Source organism: Procambarus clarkii, chromosome 21 (assembly GCF_040958095.1).
Source record: "Procambarus clarkii isolate CNS0578487 chromosome 21, FALCON_Pclarkii_2.0, whole genome shotgun sequence".
NCBI classification, from domain to species: Eukaryota; Metazoa; Arthropoda; class Malacostraca; order Decapoda; family Cambaridae; genus Procambarus; species Procambarus clarkii.
The window spans coordinates 26,721,211-26,744,868 of NC_091170.1; the positions used below are offsets into that span (position 1 = coordinate 26,721,211).

At 42.4% G+C, this 23,658-nt stretch overlaps 1 protein-coding gene across 1 annotated transcript in view; it reads right to left on the minus strand.

Annotated features, from left to right (window-relative positions):
• Moca-cyp (nuclear cyclophilin protein Moca-cyp) overlaps positions 1–23,658 on the minus strand; it is an 80,306-nt gene that overhangs the window by 53,403 nt on the left and 3,245 nt on the right. The window contains exons 2-4 of the mRNA XM_045746450.2: positions 20,310–20,443; positions 16,709–16,861; positions 5,958–6,045 (exon numbers count right to left, since the gene is read on the minus strand). Coding sequence (XP_045602406.1) covers positions 5,958–6,045; positions 16,709–16,861; positions 20,310–20,436 — 368 coding nt within the window. The 5' untranslated portion in view covers positions 20,437–20,443. The remainder of the gene's footprint in view (positions 1–5,957; positions 6,046–16,708; positions 16,862–20,309; positions 20,444–23,658) is intronic.

Here is a 23,658-nt window from a genome sequence, read left to right on the forward strand (position 1 = left end):
TTCCCAGTCAGTCCTCATATTATTAAAATTATATTTACTGAATAATCCAAAAAAATCAATTGGGAGCCATGTGGGGATTTGAACCAGCAACATGGGTACTCCCAAGCACACACCTTAAACCACTGAGCCATGATATGCAACATGTAAAGGATTTAGGAATAATGATGTCTGATGACCTAATGATTAGGGAGCATAACCAAGCAAATATAGCATCAGCTAGAAAATTGTTAGGATGGATTACGAGAAACAAAGTTCAAATCCAAGGATCCCATTAAAATGTTTATACTGTACTATTAATATCACTTGTGTTGTCCTGCCTTGAGTACTGCTCAATACTAACTAACCCTTTCAGAGTAGAAGAGACTACTGAAAAAAAAGAGGGAATACAGAGAACACATACGCATAGACATGATAAAGCACCTAAACTATAGGGATTGTCTCAAAGGTCTCAAAATGTACTCTTAGAAAGGAGACAAGAGAGGTATCAAATAATATATACATGGAAAATACTAGACGGCCAGGTCCTAAATATACACAGTAAAATAACATACTGGAGTGAATGACATGGAAGAAAATAAAGAATAGAGCCAGTGAAGAGTAGAGGTACATACCATAGACAATCAGGGAACACTGTATGAACATCAGAGGTCCACAGTTGTTCAATATCCTCCCAGCATGTATAAGAAATATTGCCAGCATGTAAATGCATTGCAGCATGTAAACTGAAATATTGCAGCATGTAAATTGTAATATTTAAGTTGAAGATTTAAAGAAAAATTTGACAGTTTTCTGCAAAAAGTGCCAGACTAACAGGGTTGCAGTGGATATGAGAGCCTGTGAACTGCTCCAAGCAACAGCCTGTTAGACCAAGCTCTCACAAGTCAAGCCAGGCCAAATAGAAGAGCTCCCAGAACCCCATCTAGGTACAATCCAGATATGCTAAAAGTAATGTAACCTGGGATTCAACTGAATCCACTAGGGGGTCTTGAGGCATCGAGCTGATACAATATCAAGTTTTTACACATTACCTACAAAGACCCTGGTTTGGTGTAAGAGTTCTTCCACCATACACTCTCTTCAAATACACATGCAAATCACATTAATGTGATGTATTAATGAAAAAATCCATTGGTGCCATGCAGGGATTTTGAACCCGCATCATAGTTACTCCCAAGTATGTGATTTAAACCACTGAACCCCATTACACATTAATGTGATTTCATTGTGTATTTTAAGGAATCGTATTGTGGAAGAATTCCTATACCACACAGAGTGTATGCAGGTAATGAGTAAAAACTTGATTTGATTAGTAGCTCAATGCCTCAAGACCCCTAGTGAATTCAGCTGAATCCCAGGTTACATTGCTTTTAGCATATCATGATTCAGTGGTTTAACCACTGCACTGTACAGAGCGCTTTAAGGCGCCCGATCGGGGGTGGCGCTTTTAAGTATAGGAAGCGATTAAAACCTCCCGTGGGTACATGGGGCTCTCATCCTATGCCTCAGGACTTCTATAAACAGACGCCATCTTGAAAAAATATCGTCAGAATCTGTGCTGGCTGTGACAGCCTTAGTACTGAGAGAGCGACCAAGGCTGGTGCGTGTAGGACCAGCTCAAAGCACCGCTGTGCAGCTAGGGGCCACAGTACCACTTAGTAATGATGAATAAAATAGGTAACTTAAATTATTTTGTGTTGATAGTGTCATAAATGATCCTGATTGTGATAAAGACTATGTACAATGTTCAGATATCAGTGAATACAATGCTAGTTATATTAACAGCATGAGGTAAAGACACAGCACCCAGCTATTGTTTCCTGCATCTATGCTTAATGACATGACCTTATGTTCCTTCACAATATAACCCTGTTGAAATGGATTCGTATTCGGGATTTTCTGACAGGAATGTGATAATAACAGCAGTTTTGTAGCTAGTCATTGCAAATTGTGTAGAATATTGGAGGCATTATCTTACATCATGTGACTGCTGGTGTTCTGTTTGTAGCTTCATGCTGTGATTTGATTTTATCACCATACCCACCAGAACTGCTCATTAGTTTGTTATGGTGCATATAAATGTTGACAGTGATATACAATGTGCGTATATAGTGTAATAACAGCAAGAACACTATTTGTTTGATCTAAGAAAATAATATATGTATATACAATAATGTAATATAAGTTAAAATAAAATGAAGTTTTAAGTATATTATGAAGTTTTAACTAAAATAAAATAAAATAACAAAATAACAAAAATATAGGGGGTGGTAAGAGAAGACAATGTATTAGTGTACGCGAATGCCACACAAGGCTTCCCCAGATGCTACATATCGTCTTCTTCAAGGTCACGGATCCCTACAAACACAACCAGAGGTGGTACTCCTTATATATTTAAAAATATGTATATATAGACAACCACTTGGTTTGCGACCCCCTCAGGGATGAGATCCATTGGTTACAGTGTAAGTTCGTAAATGAGAAATGTAGGGAAAAAATCAATGAGAAATGAAGGGGGGGGGGGGGGGTGGGGGGGGCGGGGAGAAATGTAGGGGAAAATCTAACGGAAAAAATTGACAGATTCAAAGCATAAATGCGACAGTATTTTGTTTGTACTCACCAATAAAAGAAGTCCTGATCTACTTGTTATGTTGATGATCATTGTTGATGTAGCATAGTTATTTACATAGAAGAGGTGGTGGTGAATGTTGATGGTGTTGGGTTGATTGAAGTGGAGAATAATAGTATTAGTAGTAGGCATCCATCAGTCATAGGCGACTATGGAGTTGCGCTCTGGTTGTCAGTCTGAAATGGCCTCTCCAGGACGCAAAGCAAGAGTAGGTTGATATGAAGAAGCTGTCACCTAAGCAGCAGGTCCCCCCTTCTTCATGGCGCCGAAAGTCTCCAATGGAAAGGCAAACGCCAATACAATTGGTTCCAGCCCCGTCGCAGGAACTGTCAGAACGAGGTTGATGGCAACAACAAACTGCCCTAGTGGCTTCAGTTCCAGAGTTAACCTCAAAGTTGGTAAAATAAGACACAGGGACTCCAAACCGAAGACTGCCATGGTTGGGACCAAAGAAGAGCCACCCATCAAGGGTAAGAACGACCCCAGCCTCCCGAAGCAGAGCTTGGGCTCTGAGCCCCAAAAGGTGGACTTACAAGCCCCACACTTATAGGTTCCAGGCAGAGATCGTCACAGCCCCCTTTCACCCGAGGCCGACTTCTTCAAGACCAAGCAGAAGGAAAAGTAATAATTAGTAATTAACCCAATTATTATTATAATTATTATTATAATAATAATATAACTAATTAATAATTATTGGAGAATAATGGTGATAAGGTAACCTCAGATGTTGATGCATTTGGGTCAATATGTAATGAGTCAGGTGCAGGTGAGGCAATGCGAGCTTTCTTGGCAGCCTTTGCAAAAGACTTTTTAATTGACATTTGTTTCATTCCCTATGATCTCGTTTTCAAAAACTTCATATACAAATTGTACTGGTCAGTCAGGCATTCAGTCACAAGTCAGTCAGGCATAACCAGTCAAAGGCTGTTAGGCATTCACAGTTGTGGTAGCAACCAGTCACAGATTGTAAACAACATGAGTCTGATGTTTACAAAACACCAATGTTATGTACTCTCATAAACCCAATGTATCTTCTTGTATACAAGTAAGTCAGGGTAATCAGTCAGTCAGTCAGGACAGTATGCCTCCAAGGCCACCGTCTGGTAGGAAGGTAGCCAAAAATCTGAACCATATTAATACCCGTCTACACGTGCCTGGGGGTTGGAGGATATTTCTGGGAGGATCTGGTGTGGGGATTGGGAGAGTGGGGGGGGGGGGTTGGATGTAGCAGGGATGGGGGAGTTGAGGGGATGTGGTGTGACCACAGCCAGTTTATGATATTCCGCCTGCCCGCCCGAACCCACCCAAGCCCACCTACCCACCCAAGCCTGCCTACCCGCCCGAACTCACCCAAGACCACCTACTCGCCTGAACCCGCCCGAACCCACCCAAGCATGCCTACCCGCCCGAACCCACCTATCCGCTCGAACTCACCCAAGACTGCCTGCTCGAACCTACCCAAGAACACCCGCCCGAACCCACCCAAGACTGTTTGCCCAAACCCACCAAAGACCGCCCCCTCCCCCAAACCCACCCAGCCAGCCTGCCCACCCTTTAACTTACCCACTCAGCCTGCTCACCAGTCAGCCATCCATCCACACTGCCAGCCCGCCCACTCACCCAGCCAGTCCGCCAACCCAACCATCTTCCCTGCCCATGCACCTACCCACTCTGCCTGCCTTCCAGCTGGCCACCAATCCATCCACCTACCTACCCGCCCACCAGATAGCAAGCCTGCCCACCCACTTGCTAACGCTGCCTGCCAGTCATCCCATTTTCCCCTCCAGCCACCCTCCCTGCCCGCCCATCCACCCACCAGTCAGCCATCACTGAAATTATGTGTGTATTTGGAGCTGACATGGTGCACAGATGTTCCTAGATTGTGCAGATATATCCAACAAGACACGGAATGAACACTCCAGTCTCATGACAAATCAAAATGAGAACAATGAGCCATGAATCCATGACATCACAGGGTAGAAGGCACTAGAGTGGTGCCCGACAGTCCATGGGTAAACTAGGCTATCTCCCACCCACCCACTACCCCGGGCCGGCACGAAACCTGGCGGGCCACTTCCTCGCTTCCCAAACTTAGTTTTGGAAGTGTGAAACCCCAACCTTTACGTCACTGCCTAAGTTTTAAATCTGTATTCCCTAGAGTGCAGGCAGGAGAGATACATAATAATCTACACTTGGAAAATATTAGGACTGGTTCCAAATCTGCACACAGAAATAATACCACATGAGACCAGAAGGCATGGCAGGATGTGCAAAATAGCCTCACAGAAGAGAAGAGGTGCAATAGGCATGCTGAGACAGAATTCGATCAACATCAAGACTTTTCAACACTCTTCTGCTACACATATGGGGCATAACTGGCTGACCTCTCACAATGTTCAAAAGAGAACTTGACAAGCACCTTCAAAGGATACCAGATCAACTAATCAACTACCTCATCCCTTTGTGTGTATTTTACCTCAATAAACTTATTTCAATTTCAATTTCAACTAGGCTGTGAGTCATACATCAGGCTGAGAGCAGCCACATCAAACAGCCTGGTGGATCAGCCCAGCAATTAGAAGGCCTTGGTCAGAGACTGGACTATGGGGACATTGATTCCCTGGAATCTTCAACAGGTAGGTAGTCATAGACGTGAGTACCATTTGTGATATAAAGGCACAGAAAGCTCATGTACAGTACAGAAATTTTAGTATTATGTTAGGTTAGGTAAATAAAAATTCTGAAGCAGATAAACTCCAACAAGGTAAGCCGGAATTTATGTCACAAAATGGTTTCAATACTGAGGTACAGTACTGTACTGGTGTATGAAAATCTTCCTCTAATCATGTATAGTGTGTGGAAATACAAATTATGTTGGTTGTGGTACAAAAATTTGTGAATACAGTATTTTTGGGTTTTCATGGTAAGAATTCCTGTTTATCCGGATGTCTGGATTAACCGCTGAGAGGTGGGTCCCATATAATCCAGATAAACGAGAGAAGACAGTACTTTAATGAGTACTGAAAGTCAAAATAATATGGTGCAACAGATAAACATTTAGCCCACACATTCAAAGAGTGAAAAAATGATGACATTTATGCCAAGTTTGCACTCATTATCAAGCCAACTTCAAGATGGTTAAAAACAGACCAAAACAGTTACTTTCACTTAATGTGTGGGTTATAATTTCTTAGAAGAAAATATTTTCTAGCCAAAATATAGTCTTTCATACATTTAATTTTAAATATAGGATACAGCATTTTCTGATGTTCGATCACACTTAACTAATATAAATACCAACACTTGGATTTTACATTAATGATATACTCACATAAAGAACTGGGAGCCATTTGTATCTTTGCCACGATTGGCCATGGAGAGCAGAAAAGGATCACTGTGGTCCATGTCAAAGTTTTCATCTAATTAATAAAGAGAACACGAAGAAAATAGTTATTTTGAAAAATTGGAAACATCTTGTTACTATAAACACAATTACAAAATCTAATTTCCTTAAATCTATTTTATCCAGTCATTCAGGCAAGCTTTACAAACATTAAAAAAAAAATTTATTCCACTCGTAAAATACAAGTATCAAGTATCAAGTTAAAGTACAACTGGAAAAGATTATCAAAAGATTTGGTATTATGACAAAATACCAAAACCTTGACCCCCTACATAGAGGCAGAAGATTGCAATTATCACCCAAACCAAAAAACCAAAGTTGAATATAATGAAACGCCATTTTTCTGGGTGAGTCCCAGATGCTCCCCGGAGCTGTCCAGACTGAATGGATATGTAGAACTTTCTGGTATCAGTCGAAGTGCATGGAGTTCTTGCCTACCGAGGACCACGAATCGGAACCTGGGCCCCCTCAGAGAGGCATGAGGAGCAATGGCCTATAGAAGCCCCCTTGTGGTTGGGAGCATTCTATGTCTGCCATCAACCGGGATAGGCACCCAGAAAGGTAGGCGCCCCAAAACAAACCCCCTATTCTGGTACCTGCTTGATACCTGCTTGATGGGGTTCAGGGAGTTCTTCTACTCCCAAGCCCGGCCCGAGACCAGGCTCAACTTGTGAGAGTTTGATCCACCAGGCTGTTGCTTGGAGCGGCCCGCAGGCCCACATACCCACCACAGCCCAGCTGATCCGGAACTTCTCTTATAAAACAGTCCAGTTTTCTCTTGAAGATGTCCACGGTTGTTCCGGCAATATTTCTTATAGTCGCTGGGAGGACGTTTAACAACCGCGGACCTCTGATGTTTATACAGTGCTCTCTGTGCCTATGGCACCTCTGCTCTTCACTGGTTCAATCCTGCATTTTCTTCCATATCATTCACTCCAGTTCGTTGTTATTTTACTGTGTAGATTTGGGACCTGGCCCTCCAGTATTTTCCATATGTATATTATTTGGTATCTCTCTCGTCTCCTTTCTAGAGAGTACATTTGGAGAGCTTTGAGACGATCCCAATAATTTAGGTGCTTTATCTCATCTATGCGTGCCGTATATGTTCTCTGTATTCCCTCTATTTCAGCAATCTCTCCTGCTCTGAAGGGGGAAGCGAGTACTGAGCAGTACTCGAGACGGGACAACACAAGTGACTTGAAGAGAACAACCATTGTGATGGGATCCCTGGATTTGAAAGTTCTCGTATTCCATCCTATCATTTTTCTGGCTGATGCAATATTTGCTTGGTTATGTTCCCTAAACGTTAGATCATCGGACATCATTATTCCCAAATCCTCGACATGCTGTTTTCCTACTATGGGCAGATTCGATTGTGTTTTGTACCCTGTATTATGTTTCAGATCCTCATTTTTTTTTCATTTTGGTGAAAATATTGCTACCGAAAGCCGAATGAGTGGACAGAACTCCCTAAACAAAATTAGCAAACTAGTATGACGTCATCACGTCACCGAGCCATCATCTGAGCAAACCGCCCCCCTCTCCCCGGGAGGGGGAAAGGGGAGCCCCAAACCCTCTGCGCCGGTGATCCAACTTGCAGTTCTTAGGCTGGATGTCAAAATACGCTAAAAATACCGCCGACCGGAGGGAGGGAGGGAGGGAGGGAGGGAGGGATGCCGGGGAGCCTCCAGTACTCACCCAGAAAATGGCGTTTCATTACATTCAACGCTGGTTTTCTGGGGGGAGCCCCGTCGGCTACCCAGAGCTACCTCACCACAGATAAGGAAAAGAGGGAAGGAACCGGGAGGTGGACGCCACACGCCAAACCAAAGGACCCCTCAGACAACCCAGGAGACCCTAACCCCAGAACAGGAAGGAAGGAAGGAAGGAAGGAAGGAAGGAAGGAAGGAAGGAAGGAAGGAGGGAAGGAAGGAGGGAAGGAAGGAAGGGGAGGAAGGAAGGGGAGGAAGGAAGGGGAGGAAGGAAGGAAGGAAGGAAGGAAGGGAAGGAAGGGAAGGAAGGAGGGAAGGAAGGAAGGAGGGAAGGAAGGAAGGAAGGAAGGAAGGAAGGAAGGAAGGAAGGAAGGAAGGAAGGAAGGAAGGAAGGAAGGAAGGAAGGAAGGAAGGAAGGAAGGAAGGAAGGAAGGAAGGAAGGAAGGAAGGAAGGAAGGAAGGAAGGAAGGAAGGAAGGAAGGAAGGAAGGGAACCCAGGCAAACCAAACGCGCCCACGACCCCAGAAGCCGAGACGTGCAGAAAATGGCGAAGAACCGAAACCGAACACAACACACGAAGCACCCCTGTTTTGACCAACCAAGCAGCAACCCAAGGACCCCTCCGGAAAACAGCAGACCCAAACTTCACCCGAAAAGGAGGAGACCGCAGCAAACGAACAACCTACCATCAGGTCCAAACAAGCAGAAAAAACACACCAGAGCCAAAGGGGTCACGACAAACCCGAGGAGAAGAAAGAAGTTAGACCATCCGGGCCAACGCCCAGGACAGCACTGGAAGCGCATGAACAGGCCAGAGGTGAAAAAACAAACTAGACAGCTAGCGGAACGGAGCAGAAAGAACAGCAACACCAAACGCAAGCTGGAGTGGCCCTGCCAGAGCCGTCCAATATGAGGCCACAGTACCAGGCACCAACAACAGTCCTGGAACAACCCCAAAGGGAAGGACAAGACAACACTATCAGAGACCATAGTACACCTACACAGTGATAGGAAAACCGGAAGGACCGCCATGAAACTACACACTGCCGCCGAGACGAAGCACGCAGGTGGGAGACCAACAACGAAGCCACCAGCACCCACACAAGTGACGAGAACACGAGACAAAAACCCTGAGACGCGAAGACTCGAAGGGAAGAACGAACCAGCCGCGTACTGGGCTGGACCAATCCGTAAAAAAGAGGCGAAGCCACGGGAAGACCCTCAGGATCGGATACCTAGCAAAGAAGTGCCCACAACCAAGGTTGGCAAAGAACCAGAAGGAATGGGAACCAGGAAGACGCCAACAAAGAAACAAGGACCACGAACCGAAACGCAAAGCGAAAAACAATGACCCCACAATCCGTAGGAACAGTGCAACCAGCTCCAGCAGGGAAGAACAATGCATGTGTCACCGAGGTATATATGAGAAGTACTACGCAGAAGTACTACGCAGGACGCGCACCACACTAAAACAACAGGAATGTCCCTGAAAGGAACAAAAGCCGTAGCCAGGACCGGAAAACAAGCACCTCCTGTCCCAACGAAAAGGAACAGTAGGAGCAGGAGTGGGTGATCAGAATCAACATCCGCCCGCAGACAGTGCAAGCACCTCGTATACCACATATCATGTCATGGCCAGGTTGTGTGGATGACCGCCAGAGTTCTGAGGGTCACCAGTTCGTCACCTTACTTAAATTTGGGATTCAAAAGGTGACACCCCTAGGATCAACACTTTCATCAGAGGAGCTCCAGCATATTTCAACAATCCTAAGTATTGTAGTACAGGTTGATGATAGTGAGTGGTGTCCCAGAGAGCATAAAGGTATAGTGCTTTTGAAAAATAAGCGAGATAACAGGAATGTGCTAAGGGAAGTGAAAAACTGGATGAGAAAAAGTTGCCCTAGTGTTTCCAGTGCAAAGAACATTCAAGATGGCTGCCGGCAAGAGGAAAAACAAAACAGAGCTTGATTTTGCTGAATTCAGTGAAGAAAGCATTGATATTAGTAGTCTACATGACAAATTGGTAAAATTAGATACTATAGTGAACTCTCATGTGACGAAACGCATTTTTGCCCGAAACGCATTGCGTAATAGTGGCTTTAGGCATTGTATGTACTAGCTCTATCTATATATCAATCCATTAATGTAACATCACTTGTATGTATATACCTTACCTGAATAAACATCTGAATCTGAATCTGAATCTGATGTAGAAATAATTAGCAAATTGAAAGAAAGTAATGGCCATTTGAATAGCAGAGTTTTATGTCTTGATGGTTTAGTGAAAGACTTGTGCAAGAATAAGAATCAATTGGAAACAAATTGCAAAGCCATGGAAGAAGAAAATAAACTCTTAAAAATAGCTTTGGAAGAAGTTAAAGTAAATTTAAACATAAATGACTACAATAGGTTAGGTAAGGAAATTCAACAGGAGAAACAGCTTTTGTCAGCACAGATGGAGGAAGTTACACAGGGAATAGAACAGTGCAAGAAAGATATGCAACTCACCTATGCACAAGTGGCCAAGGAGAAGGAAATAATTGAAGAAGCAGTAAAGGAAGCCAAACACCGCAGCAACCAAGATAAAACAAACATTAGGCTGGAAGTGAGAAAAGAATTGGCATCTAATCCGAAGTTGGTGCAAAACTCAGTTGATCAGAGTAAGTCCCTGATAATTTTTGGTTGCAAAGAAAAGGAGATAACATCTAGGTCAGAAAGAGCTGTAGAAGAAGCAAAAGTCGTAGATAAAATTGTTGGCCTCGAAGAAGGTCTTACTACCATAGAGGATGTGTGCGACTACAGGAGAATAGGCAGATACGTAAAAGGGAAAGAGCGACCTTTGAGGATCACCCTAAACGGTGCCAAACAGATGGAAGAAGTACTAAGGAATGCTAGAAAATTACAAAGTGATGAGGATGGGAAAGTGTGGTCGTTAAGACGAGATCTTTCAAAAGAAGACAGAGAGAAGCTGAAACTTAACCTTGCCGAGGCAAAACGTTTAAATGAGAGCAGGAATGAAGAAATCATTTTTTTTTCTACAAAGTGTTAGGGGTAGGCAGACCAGTAAAGTGGTACATAAAGGCAAACCAACAAAATCAATAGAGAGGGGGAACAATACACCACCATAGATGGAGTGAAATCGAAGATACTGGAGTTAAGTGATGTAATACAGCTGCAGACACCAGACATTGTTGCACTCACGGAGAAAACTTGAAGATGTTATTTAAAATGAGGTCATATTCCCAAGAAGGGGCTACTCAATTTGGAGACGGGACAGAAAAATTAGGAAAGGCGGTGGCGTTGCTGCGCTGGTGAAAGAACACCTAAAGGTGAAGGAAATAATAACTGGCAATCCACAAGAAGTTGACATAATAGCACTAGAGATCTGCCATGAAGATGATAAACTAATGATCATAAATGCATATAGTCCACCACCAAGCAGCACATGGTCAAAGGAGGAGCTAGATAGGAAACAAGAAGGTCTTATAACAATAATGAGAAAGATTATAGCGAGAGCGGATAACGATAGGTCACGACAGTTGATAGTTGGTGACTTCAACTTGAAATCCAAAGATTGGGAAGCATATGAAGCTAAAACAAGATTTTTGGACCTGTAGATTTGTAGACTTCATCCTGGAAACATTCTCGTATCAACATGTTAAACAAGCTACGAGGATGAGGGAAGGGGACGTTCCCTCCATGATAGATTTGATATTTACCAGAAAGGAGGAAGAGATATTTGACATTCAGTACCTTCCTCCCTTGGGTAAAAGTGACCATGTCTTTTTGGGAATAAAGTATGCAATGCGCTATAATCTGGAAGAAAATAAGGAGGTTGAAGCAGTTGAAAAACCTGACTTCAGGAGAGGACATTATGGCGACCTTAGAATTTTTTTTAGTGAGTATAATTGGACAGACTTGAGGCCAGGCAAGGAAGTGAATGAGATGTATGTCAAGTTTTGTGAAATATATGATAAAGGCACAAAAAAATTTATACCAAAACAGAGATGCAGAACTAGGAAACAGGATTGGTTCAACAGAAATTGCGAGAGGGCCAGAGACCAAAAGACACAAAAATGGAATCAATACAGGAAGAGGCCAAACCCCCAAACATACCAACGATACAAAGATGCAAGAAACAACTACACAGCAGTGAGGAGAGAGGCAGAAAGAAATTTTGAAAAAGGGATTGCAGACAAATGTAAAATAGAACCAGGTCTATTCTATAAATTCATAAACAACAAATTGCAGGTAAAGGATAATATTCAGAGGTTGAAAATGGGAAATAGATTCACGGAAAATGAAAAGGAAATGTGTGAAACACTAAACGAAAAGTTCCAAAGTGTGTTTGTACAAAATGAAATTTTTAGGGAACCAGACACAATAAGAATTCCAGAGAACAACATAGAGCACACACAGAGGTGACTAGAGACGAAGTGGAAAAAATGCTCAAGGAGCTAAGTAAGAACAAGGCAGTTGGTCCAGATGGAGTTTCACCATGGGTTCTGAGAGACTGTGCACCTGAGCTCAGCATTCCACTTCGACCGATTTTTCAGGCATCCCTGTGTACAGGAGTTGCAGCTGATGTGTGGAAAAAGGCTAACATAGTTCCAATCTACAAAAGTGGAAGCAGGGAAGACCCCCTTAATTATAGACCTGTATCATTGACAAGTGTAATAGTCAAAATATTGGAAAAAATAATTAAAACTAAATGGATAGAACACCTGGAGGAAAACTATATAATATCAGACAGACAGTATGGTTTTCGATCTGGAAGATCCTGTGTAACGAACTTACTCAGTTTTTATGATCGAGCCACAGAGATTTTACAGGAAAGAGATGGTTGGGTTGACTGCATCTATCTGGACCTAAAAAAGGCTTTCGACAGAGTTCCCCCATAAGAGGTTGTTCTGGAAACATGAACATATTGGAGGGGTGACAGGTAAGCTACTAACATGGATGAAAAATTTCCTAACTGACAGAAAAATGAGGGCCGTAATCAGAGGCAAGGTGTCGGATTGGAGGAATGTCATGAGTGGAGTACCACAGGGTTAAGTTCTTGCACCGGTAATGTTCATTGTCTACATAAACGATCTACTAGTGGGATTACAGAATTACATGAACATGTTTGCTGATGATGCTAAGATAATAGGGAAGATAAGAAACCTAGATGATTGTCATGCTCTTCAAGAAGACCTGGACAAAATAAGTATATGGAGCAATACTTGGCAAATGGAATTTAATGTGAATAAATGCCATGTTATGGAATGTGGAATTGGAGAACATAGACCCCACACAACTTATAAATTATGTGAGAAATCTTTAAAGAATTCTGACAAAGAAAGAGATCTAGGGGTGGTTCTAGATAGAAAACTGTCACCCGAGGACCACATTAAGAACATTGTGTGAGGAACCTATGCTACACTTTCTAATCTCAGAATTGCTTTTAAATACATGGATGGCGAAATACTAAAGAAATTGTTCACGACTTTTATTAGACCAAAGCTGGAATATGCAGCAGTTGTGTGGTACCCATATCTTAAGAAGCACATCAACAAACTGGAAAAGGTGCAAAGACATGCTACTAAGTGGCTCCCACAACTGAAGGGAAAGAGCTACGAGGAGAGGTTAAAGGCATTAAATATGCAAAAACTAGAAGATAGAAGAAAAAGAGGCGATATGATCACTACGTTCAAAATAGTAACAGGAATCGATAAAATTGATAGGGAAGAATTCCTGAGACCCGGAACTTCAAGAACAAGAGGTCATAGATTTAAACTAACGAAACAAAGCTGCTGGAGAAATATACGAAAATTCACTTTTGTAAACAGTGGTAGACGGTTGGAACAAGTTAAGTGAGAAGGTGGTGGAGGCCAAAACCGTCAGTAATTTCAAAGCATTATATGACAAAGAGTGCAGGGAAGATGGGACACCACGAGCGTAGCTCTCATCCTGTAACTACACTTAGGTAATTACACTTAGGTAATTATATAAAAGACCAATCCTGGAGTTTGCAGCCCCCAGCATGGAGCCTGTACCCTGTCAAGCACAAAATGAAGCTTGAAAAAGTGCAGAGGTACGCCACTAGGCTAGTCCCAGAGCGAAGAGGCATGAATTTCGAGAACAGGCTGAGAAATGCAAAACACAACACAAAGACAGAAGAGGAAGGGGAGACATGAACACTGCCCACAAAATTCTAAAAGGAATTGAGAGGGCAGAGAAAGAGAAACTGTTTAACACGGGTGGTAGGCAAAGACGGGGACACAGGTGGAAACTTAAGTACCCAAATGAGCTACAGGGACGTTAGAAGAACCTTTGCAGTGTCAGAGCAGTTAACAGATGGAATGCATTAGGCAGTGATGTGGTGGAGGCAGACTCCAGACACAGGTCCAAATGTAGACATGATAAAGCCCAGTAGACTCAGGAGTCTGTACACCAGTTGAACGACAGTTGAGAGGCGGGACCAAAGAGCCAGAGCTCAACCCCCCACAAGCACAACTAGGGGAGTACAACTAGGTGAGGACAAAAACTGGCAGGGACATACAAGGAAAAGGAAAGAACGCAGTTCCAGAACTGAACACCGGGGCAGCTCAAAATCAGGGAACTGAACATGTACAGAGGGCATCCCAGCACCAACATCAGTATAGCCAATACGCACCTATCAAGATACACCACAATGCATAGTATAGAGGTAGGAATACAGAAATAGGCAAGGAAAAGACCCGAAAAACAGTCCAAGCACCAAGAGCTAGGGCCAAGAGAGTACGAAGAATATGACGAACGAAGAAGATCAAAGTAGCAGCCGGTAACATAAGGTACACGACCAACCACATATACAGAAAGACTCCAATGTATAGAAGGGTGCAGCCAGGCACCGAAAGACAGGCAAGGAAGGAACAGCCAGGCACCGAAAGACAGGCAAGGAAGGCGCGTCCAGAGAGTATAGACCGAGGCAAGGAAAGAGTGAACAGACAGCAAGGACTGAGGCAAAGAAGGAGTGACCAGATAACGAGAAAAAATTCAGGCGCCTAAAGACTAAACAAAAGGCACCAAATACTGGGGCTGCGTCCCACAAAGTAACTAAGAACAAGATACACCGACCAAGGAAGGCAATGGTAAGACACGCAAAGTGGCCAAAACAAAGCACACAACAACATCCCACCAAAAATCGAGAACCAGCGCCTGGCCAACAGAGTCGCCAGACTGTACAATCTCACCTGCAGAGCGGAGACATGACAAGGTCGAGCCGAGTAACATACCAGGAGCATCGCTAGCGGAATATGTCCAGAGTTGTGTGCCCAGCAGGAGATGAGGTGCAGTACAGAGGTGGAGGTGGTGCCACTCTGAGCCACCCCACACCCGTAAGCAGAGAAAAGAACGAGGTGATTTTCCCACATAAAATCCTACACCCCCAGCATCTAGGGAGCTATGACTGGAGAGAGAAGATGAGCAAGAAAGGCGTAGAAAAGCGCGAGAAAGGATGAGGAATGCCAACACGTGTACACCGCCCAGAAACAAAACAATCACCCCGGCCCCAGCGCCTTAGGTACGAACCGCATTACCCGTCTTCCGGGTGGTGTGATTTGCACACCAGTCCTATGTACACATATTATACACACACCAGCAAGATGTACGTAACGAATACGAGGAACGTCGAAACAGGAAGGAGAGACTATGTGAATACAAAATAAGGCAAAACAGAATCGAAAGAAGACAAGGAGGACGGAAGGGGACCAATGAGTCCGAGAAAGGACCGGAGGGAAACCTCACCGGAAGTCAACAGACGTTCCAATAATATTGGAAGTATCGAAGAGGATCACGAACCAATGAGAACTGTGACAAGCAAGCACACATGCACGGAGGTACATATGGGCCCCAAAGACAGGAGATACGCACCTAGGGCCTTCTGAACCTCCACAGGGAAAATTCGAGAGGTCGAAAACCTCCTGAAGGACGCAGTCGCGGAACCCATGGAAACAAACCTGGGAAGTAGACGCCCACATATCAAATTTGTACATGGAAGGGGAGTACAAAACCCCGAACCTTGAAACAACTGACCCCACCCTGACAGGGTGCTTGACAGCTGGGTGGACAGTGCTTCGGATTCGTAGTCCTGAGGTTCCGGGTTCGATCCCTGGTGGAGGCGGAGACAAATGGGCAAAAAGTTTCTTTCACCCTGATGCTCCTACTCACCTAGCAGTAAATAGGTACCTGGGAGTTAGACAGCTGCTAAGGGCTGCTTCCTGGAGGTGTGTAACCAAAAGGAGGCCTGGTCAATGACCGGGCCACGGGGACGCTAAGCCCCAAAATCATTTCAAGATAACCTCGAGAAGATAACCCCGAAGGCACCAAAACCCAAGCAAGGTCAAAAGGGGCTCAAGTGCCCCAGGGTGCCTACCCCTTTGGGAGGGGGTGTCGGTACGAACAAGCTGCGTGCGGTGTGATAACGTGTTGCTTGTTAGCTTGTTTTTCTTTGGGGCAGTTTCTAGCCTCTGTACAGTCATAGGTTGCAATATTTCTACCAGGAGGAGTCTGTTTTGAAGTGCCTACCTTTCTGGGTGCTAAACTCCGGTCGATGGCAGACAGGAATACTTTTATACATAAGAGTTTCATCGGCCATTACTCCCTTTTGCCTCTCTGAGGGGACCATGTTCTGGCTAGTGGTCCCCGGTAGACATGACAACTCCATAATCCCAGTACTAATATTAGTTAATATCAGTCCAATAGCTCCATGGAGCCAATGGGGTTCCCCCACAGAAACAATGCCTTGAGAAAACAATCCCGAACCAAAGGGACCAGAGTAAACCTAACAGACGGAAGAAAAGAAAGAACCCGGTCAAAAACCAGGCAGGCTCAGGCCGCGCCTGAGCATGGTGTTGCATCATATAAACAGAGGGAACAGCACAAGGGTTAAAGAAGATCACAATGAGTGTGTGCATAAATTTAAATAAGGAAGCCTCTACAAACCTTCAAATTGTCCTCCATAGATTGATTCACCACCGGTACCATTACCGGCAGAGAAATCACCAGCTTGGATCATGAAATCTTTAATCACACGGTGAAACTTCACTCCTCGATAATGCAAAGGTTTACAAGTCGTCTTGCCCTCACCCATCTCTCCTGTAATTGATTTTAAACAATTAGCAACAAACGTTGATATTAACATCTTTGTCAAAGCAATGATAGAATTCAGTACAGGACTTTATTTTAAGGGACCTGGTGATTGTGTAATGAAACTTCCTCAATCACACTCAAATTTTTAGTGAATATCATCTTCATGGTAAATGCTCCAACTTTTCCTAATGGACCAACATCATACCATGAACAGAAACAAAAATAAAACAGAAAAAATTAACATCCCACAATTTTAAATTAGGTTTAAAAATATTAAAATGTCATAAATTTTTATTTTATTCATTATGGTCTCAGAATGGCATATAACGTTCCTTTTCCTCAATTTAAAATTGACTTTGAAAGTACAGTACAAACTTGATTCAACGTATCCCAACTCGCCACATCTCCAACTAGGTCACACACTTTTCAGGGATTTACTCACCCAGTTTGGCATACTCTGGTTCCCCCAAGCGGGGGATGTGCGAATTTGCTTACGATGTTGGGATAGAGTTCACAGATTGATGGAAAACTATCCCATTCTATCACAGGTTATAATTAATAATTCCTTCATATGACAAGTTGGATCACACAAGTGGACAAGTGGACCACACAAGTGGTCCATAAGTAATCCACAAGCTTACGATGTTGGGACAGAATTCACAGACTGGTGGAAAACTTTCCCATTCTATCACAGGCTACAATTAATAATTCCTTCATATGACAAGTTGGATTACACAAGTGGACTACAAAACAAGTGAATATAAGAACCAAACACCAGCCAGAATGGTCCACACAAGAGAACGACTGTGTTTCCATGATTTTTGTTCACTGATTTGTTGCACATGTATCTTTGTAGATTAATTTAAAGACTGAAGCGTAAATAGCTAGCTAATGTGTTGAACTCTTCATATAAACATTTTCTGTGATGAAACAAGATGAGTGAGGGTGGACAGATAAGGGAATACAGTACTGTACTGTAAACCTCACTTTATGGTGAGGTCACTTTACGGTGAAGTTTCACTCACTTTCGTCTGTGTCGTCACAGTTCAGTGACCCATGACTTAGAAAGTCTTAGATTAATAAATCATTTCTACAACCGGTGTTTTAATAGCTCTTTATTATCCTAATTAAACTAAACTAAATAAAATAAAAAATATACTGTAATATGATAGACATCTGCTATTTGAGAAATGATTCATGTTATTGGCACAACAACTCCAGTGCAAGAAGACAGGTCTAATCTGTGTGTACACACGGATTTCGTCACCACAGTTCAGTGACCTACGGCTTTGAAATAATAAAATTAATAAACCAGTTCTAAAATACTGTAAGTATTTTTTATAGCTCTTATTATCGTAATAATGTTGCTAAACTAAATATATAACCCAAAAATATATAATTTGATGTAAATCCAATATTTGAGAGAAATTTATATTACTGGATCTGGCTTAAACACCAGCCTACTGTAGGGTGTATAGACCTAGTCTGATAGAATTCATACAGTAGATACCCAGTGCCATTAGATTTGTCTGCAAGTGACGTGTTTGTTCGCCAGTGGAAGAATAATCATGGCATTTACCATTTCTTGACTACAGCTGTACAGTGACACCTCGGCTTACGAATGTCCCTCTTTACTAACTTTTCAGGTTACGAGCCCAATTTCTTTGTGAAATTCGAATCGGGTTACGAACTTTGCCTCGGGAAACAGTTTGCTGAAACGCGTATGGCCGACCTAATGCATGGTGGCACGGAGATCGCGCCTCAGTTTACCAGTGCCTCCTGCCTAGTGACAATCGCGTCTGAATTCTTTGTAAAGAATTCCAGTATTTTTTCGGGTTTTTTGGTATTTAAACATAAATGTTCAAAGTTTTGAACATCATAAAAGTTTTGAACAGTGAGGTACCTCACTGGCCCGACCCCGCTGAAAGAGCAGCAGCTGCAAAAAAACTCTCAGGTTAGGACACCTAGCAAGCAGCGCCTGAAGGCTGGCACATGCAGCATGAGCTCACAGCACTGCTGTTCAGCTTGTGACCACAGCACCGCCTAATAATGTCAAAATATATATGTAACTGGTATTATTTAGCCATGATAGTATTACAGAACAGCCTGAGTGTGATAGACTGTGTACAATGTTCAAATATCAGTGAATCAATACTGTTAAAGATGTTCACAGTGCAAGCCACAGCACCACAGCATTATTTCGTCCATCGAGGAATCCTCAAACGACTTCTCATGTTCCTAAACAAAATAAACTTGTGGTAAATTATTCATTTACAGGATTTAGTGACCAGGATTCTGATAATAGCAGGATTGTGGTGATAATTAGCATTATGCGTAGTATTGGAGGAGGAGAAATTTTGGTGAGGGAGGGAGGGAATCGAGGTAGCTTAGTGGTTCACTATGGTGAACACAAATGTAGATACCCTGTACTTATATATAACGTGTGCATATAGTGTAATAACAGCAACAGGAGTATGTTGGGAGGAGCCATTTTGGTGAGGGAGATGGTGTCATACTCATAGCGTCGTCTGCTGTGTGACTTGTCATGCAGTGTATGGTGGCCACTGCGCTGTTTGGACACAATACCAGCTTACTTGTATAGTTATAGTGAATGAAAAATGTAGATACTTGTACATAATGTGTGTAAATAGTGTAATAAAAGCAATAACAGTATTGTGGGAGGAGGAATGTTGGCAAGTAAGGTATTGGAGAAGTGAGGGAGGGCTGGCTGGGTGTGGCAGCTCACTCTTGTTTTTTGGACTCATCATACCAACTTAGTGGTTCATTATGGTGAATACATATGTAGATGGGTATATACAATGTGTGTATATAGTGTAATAACAGCAAAAACAGTGTTTGATCATAGAATAGAATATATGTGTCATATATAAGAGCCCCATAATTTTGAGCATAGTGATGTTCCACACATTGAACTATATAAATTCCACAAATTACACACTTTTGAATAATATTACAGCAAAAGGGGCCAACTGACCCCCGAGCGCTCCATTGCTAAGCGTTCATAATTTGCTCAACTTCCCATCTCTATCACAGCTAAAGTATGTCACATACAATATTTTTTTTTTTAGTTTCCCATGATCAGAGACTGCATTTTAATAATACAAGAGGAGAAAATAATTTTTTGGAAACAATTTATTTTTGAAATACAATTTTTTTAAAAAATTTTAAAATTTTTTTAAAATACAACACACCACGGGTGTGTTGTATTTTAATACAGAGCAGTTTGGTGGTTAAAAAATGAGTTTTCTCTGTCAGATACCACAGTTAATGGGTTGTACTATGTGAGCACAGTGCAGGGGTTGAAAGGCAAAAGCTTAAAAAAATCAAGGTTAATCAATAATATGAATAAAACAAATTTCCAGAATCTGTTTTCTAGAAGATTAAAATCTGGGCGTCAATAAAATTAAAAATAAAATTAAAGATTTATACTTACCAGTACAGAGGGCTCTAAAATTTTCACACGTTTTTGGACAAACTTCATTGAAAAGCTCGAAGATAACACGACCAGAAGGAATCCCATCTATTTCAACATCAAAAAAACAGCGAATGCGGTGCCCCATCCTGATCCTGTAACAAATATTTTACATTTAACAGTTTTATTGCATAATATCTTAAAATTAATTAATTACTAGCAATTTAAAAAAGAAAAACAACAGGCATCAATTCAAATGCTTGTAAACAATAAAGTGTTCCAAGATCAAAATGCTATATGTAATTTATATTATTTAAATTTTGTAGATCAAATGGCCTTTACATTTTTAAGCTGGTTAAAACAAGAAATTATTATTTATTTTGTAGTCTTACAAATAACACAGTAATGAAATAAAAAAAACGAGCATTGAATGTAATGAACCGACAGTTTCTATGTGAGCCTCAGAGGATCCCTGAAGCTACCATCATTGATTTTCTTTTTGCCTATCGGGGATCATGAGCCAGACCCTGGCCCCCTCAGAGAGGTGACGGGAGTGATGGCCTATGATCACTCTACATTTAAAGGTTGTCCACTTTGCCCTCACCAGGGAAGCACCCAGAAAGATAGGCAAATCAAAACAAACTACTGCCACGTTTAACAACAATACCGAAGCCCACAAAAGTCAAAAGAACCCCCCCCAAGAAAAAAAATACAACCAAAATGTAGTGAAATTAAACCTTTCATTAGTTAGCGCCACCTCTCCCCTCATTGGGGGGAAGGAGGGAGCCGACTTGGAAAGGCCAGGATGACCGGCTTCAGTTCTCTAGTGAGAAGCACACTGTTGACCTTGTAGGAGGGTGGGTGTCAAGGAGCCGTCGGGGCTCACCCAGAAACTGCCGTTTTATTACATTCAATGCTGGTTTTCTGTGGGGAACCCTGTTGACTCCCTGAAGCTAAGTACTCATTGAGAAGGAAAAAAATATGGGAAACTTACTAGGGAGGCAGGAGCACCGTAGGTATCAACTTGAAGTTGAGACAGAATGCTGCGACAGATGTCCCAGGGCTACACAAGGTCTCAGAGGACCAGGAACATTAACAAGATACCTGGCAGCTACCCTGTTAGACCTCCAAAACCCATGCCCAAATATCAGCCCAAATCATATTACCAAAAACAGCTGACAAGGCAGTGTACTTATGAACATTATGAGCATGAGGGTAGACCACAGGCTGGCTAGTTTTAGTAACACTACAGACAACCTGGGAAACATGACCTCTGGAACAGGTAACCAGAGAAACTGAATCAACCCATAACGAGTCCACCAAAAAAGATCAGGTGGCTCGAAGGTAGCAGTGTAAAACCGCAACTTGACAAAGCACATGATGCACCACCAGCCAAACCAACCATGCATCCACAACCAAGGGATCCCTCCGGAAGCCCTGTTTGATACTTGCTTGATGGGGTTCTGGGAGATCTTTTACAACCCAAGATCAGCCCGAGGCCAGGCTTGACTTATGAGAACTTGGTCCAACAGGCTGTTCCTAGGAGCGGCCCCACAGGCCCACATATCCACCACAGCCTGGTTGGTCTGGCACTTTTTTGACAACTATCTACAGTAGTTTTCTACTGAAGATGTCCACAGTTGTTCCAGCAATATTTCTCATACTCACTGGGAGGATGTTGAGCAACCTTGAACCTCTGATGTTTATACAGTGTTCTCCGATTGTGCTTATGGCGCCCCTGCTCTTCTTCGCTACTCCGTTGATTCATTCTTCAACCAGAAAAGAAGGAGCAGGCTGCAACCGAACAAAATGACTCCCAGGACCAATTGAACAAAAATCCTGGCACTGGAGGAAAGCAAGAAGCTCATCCACCCAACAACCAGAGATCAAGCAAGCAAAAATATGGCCTTCCAGAAACAATCCTGGACCATAGGGGCCACCGTAAAATGAGCAGAAGAAAAGAAAAGAAAGAACTCGGTTCAAAGACCAGGCAGACTCTGGCAGCACGTAAGCAGGCCAGAGGTGAAATAAAGCACAAGAAAGCTTGCAAAATGAGGCCTAAGTTACATCCACTATGACTGCAAGCAGCAGCAGTTCCACCAATGCCGCACAATAAGAAGCGACAGTATTAGGCATAAGATACCTACTGAGGGAAAAAGCCAGAACCCGGTCTGAAACAGCAGGACAACGATGCAGGGAGAGACAATTATGAAATTCAAAATTATGAGAAAAATTCAACTTCAGATACACAAAGTTAAAATCGGCAATAAAAATGAGGGAAAGTGCCTTGGCCTATACATAGACAAGAGACTCAACTTCAGCACCCACATATAACATACAGCCAAAAGAAGTCTCAAAAACTGTCTGTATAATCTCTAAAATCAGATATTATACTCTGCTCTCCTCTCATTATACTATTCGCTAATCTATCCCCTATCTTACATATGGTATCTATACATGGGGTTCAACTACTGCAAATTACCTTAAGCCCATCATCACCCAGCAAAAATCTGCTATCAGAACAATAACAAAATGTTTCCAAACAACACACAGCCCCTCTGTTTAAATCCCTAAACATGCTAAACATACACTCACTCCACACACATCCTCTTGTGCTATTTACATATACAGAACCTTGTTCCTAATTGCAAATCCTGATCTGAAACTCTTCCTTGACAGATGTATATGATCACCACACCAGAGCTAATATCTCTTTGATATCCCCAGTCAAACTAAATCTCTGCAAACACTATGCAAATAAAGAGTCCCAGTCTATGGAACTCATTCCCTAACGAATTAAAAACCTGTCCAACCTATACTTTATTCAAAAGTAAAACACTGTATCTTGTTCTACCCCCAATATTTGTGCCGAAGACATTCAACTCCTCCATTGTAATCAGTGCTATGAACATAATTATGTTAAATGCAAATTTTGCTACAATGTACTGTACCTATAAATAATCTTCAAATTATGCTACATTGTACCTATAAATAACCTTCAAACTTTACTACAATGTACCTTTTATTTATTTTATTTATTTATTTATATACAAGATACATTGGGTTTGTGAAGATACATAGCATGGTACTGTTATTTACATTCTTGTAAAGCCACTAGTACGCGCAACGTTTCGGGCAGGTCCTTAATCTAACAGATACAGTAATTTTAAGTAGGTAAATTCTAGCAGAATTTATAAAATGATAACAGGTACATTGCAAGAAAAAAATGAGATATGAGTGATTAGTAGGTATATTAAAGCACACTGGTAGCTCTCGACTGATTGCATTGACAGATCCGATTGATAATTTAAACAAAGATTAAGAGGCACCATACAGCAAATTGATAGCACATATAAGAAGACAGGAGTGA